Here is a 9,477-nt window from a genome sequence, read left to right on the forward strand (position 1 = left end):
TGCTCCTCAGTCTTGTTGCTAAGTGGCTGGGGTCTAAGGAGGAGGACAGAATGCCTTGTAGAATTGATGGACACTAGCTAGTAAATGTATATAATCCTTTCTGCTACAGAATTGAAGATCAAGTAACCAAAATGCATGCATGAGGAGAAAATGAGCAAGAGAACAACAGGAAAGAGAGAGAAGAGGAGGTAGCCCAGAGCAAAGCAAGGGCAAAATCTTGGTGAATGAAGGGGCTCTCCTGGTTCTGTGCCAGGGCAAACTGGGACAGCCGAAGCACTCCTAGGAGGTGCCCCTCAAACTGGAGCAAACTCCTGTTCAGACCTGAGACCACCGTGTCACCCATGTGTGCTAACAGTGGCCCACTTTCACCTACAAGCTGTCTAGGAGGCAAAAAAGAAGTCACGAAACTGCCCTATTGCTGAGGGCTAAGTGTAAAACTATGTCAAATACTAAGTGCTAGGAGAAAATCCTCCTCCAGGCCCACTACCGAAGAAGGCAGGGAAAGCATCTCTGTGGGAAGCACAGTCTGACAGGGCAACAGTCTTAATCAGTCCTCTCAGAGAATGTATAGGAGGAAGATGCTGTTCTCCGCTGTCAGTCAGAGTATCACAGCGACCTGTGAAGACTCAGCTGTCTCTCAAGGCAGAGGACATCCGATAATTGATTGACCAGAGCTGGTTCTATCTCAGTACTAGGAACTCTACTTTAAATGTCCTTAGTACCTCTGTAAGTACATGGTTTCCGGACATATGGTTTCCTCTTTTTAAGTCAACCGACTTACTGTCCTTAAGACATGAGTAATCTCAAACTATTACGGAAATAAGTGAAAAATATAACAGAGAAGAGTGAGGAAATTATTTCTAAAGGCTAAATTATAGTCTTTACTGCTGATCCTTAAACATAGATTTGCTGGGAAAGCAAGTATAAAAGAGTATTTTTGTTGGGCAAAGTGATGCACACCTTACAATCCAAGCACTTGGGAGGTTGAGGCAGGAAGATAACCAGTTTGGCTGTATTATATACCAAAATCTTGTCCTAAAAAGGGGCAGAGGGTGGAGGGGAACACCTGCTCAGTTGAACTGCTGCCAGGGTGGATTACAACTTCCTACCTCAACAGTAGTCCAGAAGGCATTTCCAACTATTAGGCACTAAGAGGAGCCAGTCCTGAGCCCAGGTTCACAACCAACAATGAGGACACTCACCAAGAGACCACAACACACCTTTTTTGAAACCTAAGAATGAAAATGCAGAACACCACAGACCCTCTGAACAACTTCTGTACTGCTGCTTTAGACTTCAAGTTCATGTGTTTCCCTGAGCTACAGTTCTCATTAGCCCCCGATAAGTGTCTTTGCTGGGGGTAGGGGAGTATACATAAACAAAATGTAAGTTTTCAAATCTTAGGGGAAAAGTTTGATCAGAGAAGTTATGTGAATAATAAAACCATTCTGGGCTTACTCTTGTAGCTCAGTGTCCTGGTGCTGTGGGGTGCTACCTGGAATCAGCCTGTTTATCAACTGCTACCAGCTACCCTTGAGTCAACAATCACAGGCTGCTCTGCAGCCACTCACTCTTACCAAGTGGAAGACTCTGAAGCATGGCTACCCACGGGAAACTCAGGCCAGTAAGGACCCACAGCTAATGAACACGAGCCAAGCGGAACGAACAGGTGCCACTCTGCAGCCTCTGTGGCCAGCCTATCACCTCACCCACACCTGCTTCCTGGTTATCGCCAGTTCTTTCACAGTGGGGACAGGAGCACTGATAAGCCCAAGGAAACAGTCCACTCAGATAAGGAGGGCAGCCTTGCACACACTTCAACCACTTCCACTTGCCCGTTGTCTGCCTGGCTTGGCAACATAAAAACTCCTTCAGCTTATGACTGGGTTTAACTTTAACTCTAAGGCAAGCCCTCCTGTATGGACTTGCTTACCATCCTGATCCTGCACACACACCTACCTGTGGCCATTACCATCAGAAACAAACTTAACAAAGCCTCCAAAGCCTCCGAATAGCAAGACCATCGCTGGACTTCCAACACAGATCCTGTCAAGCTACTCTCATGCTGAAATACCACTGCTGGCTCTACAAAACTCAAGTTCCTGAGTCTGGTACATGTCAGGTTCAAAGGACTCCAATTCCCCAATCTCCAAAAGGTAGTCCAAATACTCAGAAATGGGCTCAGCCTGGACTACAAGAGGATTTCTGGTGGTTAGATAAAAGCCAGTATTCCCCGGGAGTTCCCCTCTACCAAAAGGAGCAATTTCCCTTCCTCTGGCAGAAGAACAAATGGCTACCTGTAATGACTATCAGCATATCGAAAGCTCATGGTGGCCTCCAGTCTCCTTCAGTATCACAAGTCCCTGTTACACATTTCAAAGTCCAGGCTAGCATCCTAGCTCCTCTTACCTCCTTCCCTGTCCTAAACTCCCTCCAGCTCACAGGCTTCCCTCCCCCAGCTACTGATTCTCTATAACCCTGCTAGTCTCACAGCACCCTCCCCAACTGCTTCTCTGACTGTGTTTTCTATATTTTCTATCTCCTCTCTTGCCATAGTCCTGGCCAGGTCCAGTCTTGCTGGCCATGTTCAGTCTACTCCTTTCTCTCTGTGCTCTGGACTCTTCCAGATGCCTCTGGCTGCTCTCTCTCTCCTATCTCCACTAAAAACCTTCCCCTTAACTATACCACTCTACAACATGCAGGTGCCTTTTCTCAGCCTGGCCCTCGGTGTCCTTGCCATCATGCCCAGGGCTCACAGCCCAGCTCCAAGGAACTAGCCTTCCTCATTACCCACCATTACCATTTCCTGCTACTTCATGACTTAGAAAACTTGCTATCGTCTCTGTTTCAAAACTCTACTCATCCTTCAAGGCTCAGAAGGGAAGAAAGGGCTGGAGTGGGAGTGAGAACGCCCTTGATCCGTCTTTTGGCACCAAGTGTGAGCCCTTCTGCACACTTTCCAACAGGTACCTTGTGAGCCCTTGTCAATCAACACTGTCTTCATTTCTTCTAGACTAGGCTCTGGAGGGCTTCAAGTCCAGTATTAGTGATCTTTCAATAACTAACAACTTTTAAAAAGTTGGACAGCAAAAAGTCAGACTGCCAGTGGAACAAGAACACGTGTCATTTTCTGCTGACAACCACACAATCCTCACACAAAATCTTCAAACCATGAGAGAGAAAACTACACTCAGTTCAGGATCACATCTTTCAGCAGTCTTTTTCTACGAGTAATTCATAACTTGAAATTAGTTATGCTCCAAAGTACACTTAAAAGTTGATTATTTGGATTTTACATGTAAACACCTTCCATATTAGTATTTGCCAAACAGAACTGCGTGGAATAGGGCAACTGAACTGTTTCAAGATAAACACAGTTTACTCAGCCCAAGAAGTGAGGAAATTACTGAGATATAGTAGGAAGAAGCAGCTCATTAAGGCTGGCAAGAGGAACAGTCTGCCTAGTTTCAAAGCATTAGGAAGGGTCATTAACTGACAAAGTTATCTTGAGTAAGAGTCCTGTATCTAAAGCTAGTGTGTCTCTTCCCACACTCATCTGCACACTAATGCTAATTACCCCTACACAACCAATCAGATCTTCGGAGGATGGAAAAAAGAAACCAAGAGACGGACTGTTTCCCATCTTTAGGACATGGTCAGTAAGATCCAAATAACTGTGATATGTTATGTTAGCTCAGTGCTGTTTCACCTCGTGTGTGCGTGTGTGTGTGCGTGTGCGTGTGCATGTGTGTTGTATGTGACTGGGAAACAGGCATCGTCTTCAAGAATGCTGTCTGCTTCTGAAACAGTCTCACTGGCCTGGAATTTACAAGTTAGGCTAAGCTGGCAGTCCAGTAAGCCCCAGAAATCCTATACAGTCCTCTCCCTGTACCTGAGTCCCAGACTAGAACTCAGGGCCTTGTACCTTGTAAGCACTTTCCTGACCAGGCTTAGTCCGCCCAGCTGAAGCTCAGTGTCCTGAGCATTAAAAACAGATGGGGGTGGGGGTTGGGGAGAGAGGTGGAGAGAAGAGCTGGGTATGCCAGCAAACATGCCTGTGATCTCAGGACTCAAGAGGCTCAGGCAGGAAAACTCCAAAATTATCCCTGCTACTTAGCAAGATACTTTTTAAAGACTTTAAACTGGATGAGCACAGGTTCCTTGGAGGCTGGAGCTGAAGCAGTTACAAGCCACCCGATGCGGCTTGGGCTCTTTTCCTTCTCAGAGCAGAGCAGAAAAAGAAAGGTTTCCTTTAAGAACATCCTCAGGGGACTGGCTGTAATCCTAGCTACCTGGAAGCTAAAGCAAGCTCAAGGTCAACCTGGACAAGGGAGTGAGACCCCCTCTCACTTGAAAACTCAAAGGGGCTGAGGATGACTTTGAACTTAAGGAGGAAAATCGAAAATCAGGACCAGGTTATAGTGACTTTTGCTTGCAATACCAGAACTCAGGAGGTTGAAGGACAGGAGGATCACTAGTAATTCAGGGCCAGCCTGAACTACAACATGAGTCTCAAAAAAACAAATCAATAAAAATGGGGCTGGAGAGCTCACTCAGTGGGTAAGAGCACTGGTCGCTCTTCCAGAGGACCTAGGTTTGGTTCCCAGCACCTATACAGTAGCTCACAATCATCTATAACTCCAGTCTCTGGGGATCTGAGGCCCTCTTCTGGCCCCCTTGGGAACCAGGCACACACACATGGTACACAGACATACATGCAAGCAAAACACCCACACAAGTTAAAAAAAAAAATAGTAACAGTAAAGGAAAAGACAGGTCGAATTATTTGAACATTTAGCTTCTATATGTTTAAAAAAAAAAACAACTAAGAAAAAACACAAAAATTGAAGAAAATATGTAACACAGTAACTCCAGACATCCAATCAACCTGTTGATAATTAGCACAACAAATTACTACATATGAATCACATTTTGAAGTAAAAATAGACAACTTTGCAGATGAGTCTATGTGAATTATTTTCTATATTTATTTACAGAATCTCAGCTACCCATCTCCCTTTCTGCTCAAAGCCTCAAGTGGCTTTTCCATTCATTTGGAATACAATTCCATGGGTCTGAACAATCAGACCCAGCTCCTTCTTTTATGGCTTTCTTGGGGTTCCTTTCCAAGCTGGCTTCTGCCTCTCAGCATCTAGCTTTCCCTTTGCCAATGTGTCTATCAGTAACAGTCACACAACAGTCTTTCACTACCTGACCCAATGGCCCCTTTCTCTAAAGCCTCTCAACCATCTAATACAGACAGGACACCACCCTGCCCGGATGTTCTATTTTCTCTGCTGTGCTCATCACTAGCCCAGACCCTTTTTAGAGCCTGTCCCTTAGAACTAGCAGAATAAAGATCTGTCTTGCTGTGCCCTCAGACTCAGGTTTTGGATCCACAAGGGCCATGTAGACCATCTGCTTTACAAAGAGCTGAACTGTACCTAAGTGCACCTAAATGTTTTAATGAGTCAGGATCACTCCTGTGAGCAGAACAGCTAGGCAGACACCAGATCAACCAAAGTTGGCTCCAGCTGGTCTCTATCTGCTACACTTTGAGTTTCATTTTGCCTACTTTCAAAAATGTTTTGTGTCTGCTATAAGCTATCATTGCCCGGCTCTCTCAGTGGGGCCAGCCTCACTCTGTATGTACAGCAGGCCTATAAACTGGGAGTATCTACTAATGGGGCTCTTCTACAGTCAGAGCAGTACACTGAAGTAACTACAGTGCAGACAAGCATACCTTCCTGGATGTTTCTAGGGCTTCTTAGCTCCCTCCTGGATCTCAATCCTCGGAAGGAAAAAGTTGCTAGTTACTAGTCCCAAAGCATAAATTCGGACATTTTCAATATCTTATATCACAATGCCCTCTTACTGAAAATGTTAGCATCTCCTTCATCTATAAGTCAAGCAGTAGTTTTGTTAAATTGGAGGCAGAGGGGGATGATGAGGACAACAATCTGAAGGAGCTTTTGTTTGGTTTTTAAAGACAAAGTCTCATGTTGTCAGGCTGGCCTTGAACTTCTAATCTGCCTGCCTCCACCTCTTCAATGCTGGAGTCTTTCCTATGAGGAAGAATAAGCCAGGTGTGGTGGCACATGCCCAAAATTCCTAGCACTAGAAGGCTGGAAGGTTCAGTTTAATCTAGTTTGGTCTACACAGAAAAACAAATGCAAATTCACTTTTTAGGAGAAACATAACACTGAGCACACCCACTTCCAAACTCAGGTTCCACCTGTGCTCCAAGATTCAAGAATCAAGCTATTTTCACACAGTACTGTACATGGATGTTCCAACGTTAAGAGCTCAGTGTGGACTTCTGGCCCAGGCTGCAAAGAACAGTAAAACTGTAATAATAACTTACAACCCAATAACCTCCCTCTCAATTCAGGCCTTTCCTGAAAGCTCCCTAAGGCTAGTCAATCTAACTACAGGGCTGAGAGGCAGAGGCCCTGACCTGTGCTCCTCTTTCTTCAGAACACAGATAAAGAGTAAGTCAGAACAGGGAAGAAATGACTGGTGGATGCAGTGTTTCCTGGAAACGACTCTTCCTTTGTTAGAGGAAGAAACCGAGAGAAAGCATTTCTACTTCCCCACTGCCTAAAAGCAAACAGACAAAGAGAACATCTTAACATTAAAGAAAGGAGGCAAAGGACCACATACACTGCGCTTCGTGATGGGCTTTGGGAGACCACGGCCAATCACAAAACAGCAGTACTAGTGTACACTACATCTCCTGGGTACCGCTGGCATGATGATCCCTACTGATTTGTGTACACTGACTTCATAAGCACGAAATGTATGAGGGGCAGTTAGGAGTCAGATAATCTGTCTGAACAAACTACTCTGGTAATGGTCTCCAGAGTTTTGATTTCATGTGACCTGTCACTGACTGGCAGTTTATTTTCAAAACCATAAGTCAAACAATTTAGTGGGTTCTTCCTCAATTTAATTGTATTACTGGAAGGACATGTATTTATCTACTGGGTGTATGTTGTGTGGGAGGGCCAACGCAGCTGATGGCCCAGGTGTCCAAGTCAAGAAGACCATTTTGGGAAGGTGGTTCTCTCCATCTACCATGTGGGATCTTCCTGGGGACCAAACTCAGGTTGTGAGGTTTATCTCCTTTACCTACTGAGCCTTCCAAGGGGGAGTGGGGGTGGGGAGTGGGGGTGGGGAGTGGGGTGTCCTTTCTTTTTTTCTTTTTTTTGAGGCAGGGTCTCACGGTTGGTCACATCTGGCCTGGAACACTTTACATAGACCAGGCTGACCTGGAACTCACAGAGATCCACCCCCTCTGCCTTCTAAGTGTTGAAATTAAAGACCTGTGCTACCACATCTGCCGTCAACTTCTGACGAAGATATTAAACCACAGGACATCTGGGAGTGAACTTTGACCTACTGGTCCTTACACCGCTCTGTTAGTCCGCACAGCCAGCCAGCCACCTGCACTCTAAGCTTCCCTGGCCACTCAGAACCTTTCTTGGCAGAACACAGCCTCTTGACTTGAGCGGTAGGAACTGGTGGTCAAGCCATTCAAAGGCAGTCTCTGGTCACTCTCCAGAGCCTTTTCACCTTTTTCCTCAATCCCTCACTTGGCTTAAAGAACGGGAGAGATCCGGCTTTGCTTGTTCCCTTACACCGTCTGCTGCCTGAAAACTTAGACCAGAAACTGGACTTAAAAGCCAAAGTTATAGAAGTACCGGTTATAAATTTAAAACAAACAGCAACTAGTGCAGCCTTGCTCAAAACGTTTGGCTCCAGAACAGCTGTGCTCTGAAACCCTTCCTGTCACTGATTCTGTGCCTGGAGGAACTCGACTTCACCCGTACAGTAAAGGTTTCTGTACTTCAAACACACACACACAAAATTCCACCGAATCCCTTCGCTCGAGTCTACACCCTTCTTCTATTTCAGGTTCGCTCCAGTGCAGACGCATTTCTAACCATGCCCTCCATTCCCAAAGCATCTCCTTTCTAAAGGCTACTTTTGGCTAATCCCTTTGTTAATCCTGAACACGATCGATCGCAGCCACTTCTAGGACTCATTTGGCTTACTAGGGCCCAGCTCCTTCCGAACATGCACACACCTCTGTAACGGAGCGAGGGATCACCAGAATGTGGTCTTGCCTTGACTGAACCTATCCAATATGCCGTTTTTCCTCAAGATTCGTTCTCTCTACTTAACGAACCAGAGTGGGCACTCTCACTAAAAGGAGTGACTCTGAAAACCTTAAAGTGTGGCATGGAAGACTCCTAGCCAGGTTAATTTAGGCAGGCTCTCCCTCTGCAAGGACAAAGTGCCTATTTTAGACTCAAATTATAACCTCTGCCTCCACTATCGCAGGTACAACGTTCCGAATTTTTCCCATCACCTTATGGGAGAGACTCGTTCCTTTCAACAAAGAAGTCCTGGACATAGATAGCTTATGCGTCTTGCAGGGGATCAGGGTGAAAGGCACACCCTGAGAAGCCAGCCTACTCCATCTAATCCCAAAGCCTTGTCCTTGAGCGTAGCTCTCACCATCTAACCTCCTCTAACCCGGGCTGCCTGTGCCTGGAGTCGCCGGCACCTTCCATGGAAGCCTCGGGAGAACCCTCAGGCCGCCCGCCCGCCCGCCGGGGATGCCGGATGATGCCGGATGATGCCGGAGATGGTGTCCACGAAAAAGGGGCTCACCTGTAGGCGGCCACGGCGCGGGTCTGCAGGTATTTCTGGGCGGTCATGACTCCCACGAAGAGAAAGTTCCTGTCGCGCGGGACGCCCTCCGCGGCCGAGCTGTGCGGCCAGAGCTGCGCCCCGCGCGCATCGCCCCGCGCCCCGCCGGGCTGCGACGCCGACTGCCCTGGCCGGCATCCCTCGGGACTGGGGCGCCGGCGCGGGCCCACACGCTTCAGCTCCGAGGCGCGGGGCAGGACGAGCCGCGAGGCCAGCACGAAGCCCAGCACGAGCCCGAGCAGCATGCTGAGCCAGGCGCGCCGGCCGCGCGCGGCCATGCCCGCGCCCCTCCGCCCGCCGGGCCGCTGTCCCCGCCGCAGGCTCCGCGCGCCCTCAGTCCGCCGCCCCCGCCCGCGGAGGCCAGCCCGTCCTAACGCCACCAGGCCCGGCCCGGGCAGCGCCGAGGCCGCCGCGGGCCCGCCGCGCCCATCGCGGCTCCCGAGCCGCCCGCAGGCCCCGCGCCGGCGCTTTGTTCCGCGCGCCCGCCCGCACCGCCGCGGCCTGCGCCTTTAAGAGGGGACCATGCCCCGCGCGCGCGGCCGGCGACTCCGGCGCGAGGCGACGACGGCGGCGGCGGCGGCCCCTCCGGCTCGCGTCCCCCGGCTGGCTCGGCTCGGCTCGCGCTGCGCCCGCCCTCTCGGTGCCCTGCGCCGCCACTGCAGCTGCACATCCTCCGGCTTAGCGCGCCATTGCAAAGGAGCCCCTCACGTCACGCACCGCGCGTTATGAAGCGGCCCGCCGGCGGCGTGCCGTGGCCCC

General features: G+C 48.9%; 1 protein-coding gene across 1 annotated transcript in view; it reads right to left on the reverse strand.

Moving 5' to 3' along the window:
- Chsy1 (chondroitin sulfate synthase 1) overlaps positions 1 to 9,025 on the reverse strand; it is a 73,233-nt gene extending 64,208 nt beyond the window's left edge. The window contains exon 1 of the mRNA XM_052713393.1: positions 8,680 to 9,025. Coding sequence (XP_052569353.1) covers positions 8,680 to 8,996 — 317 coding nt within the window. The 5' untranslated portion in view covers positions 8,997 to 9,025. The remainder of the gene's footprint in view (positions 1 to 8,679) is intronic.
- Positions 9,026 to 9,477: the final 452 nt, after the last annotated feature.

The sequence above is a fragment of the Peromyscus californicus genome, unplaced genomic scaffold (assembly GCF_007827085.1).
Source record: "Peromyscus californicus insignis strain IS unplaced genomic scaffold, ASM782708v3 Scaffold_4__1_contigs__length_199733344, whole genome shotgun sequence".
Lineage (NCBI taxonomy): Eukaryota > Metazoa > Chordata > Mammalia > Rodentia > Cricetidae > Peromyscus > Peromyscus californicus.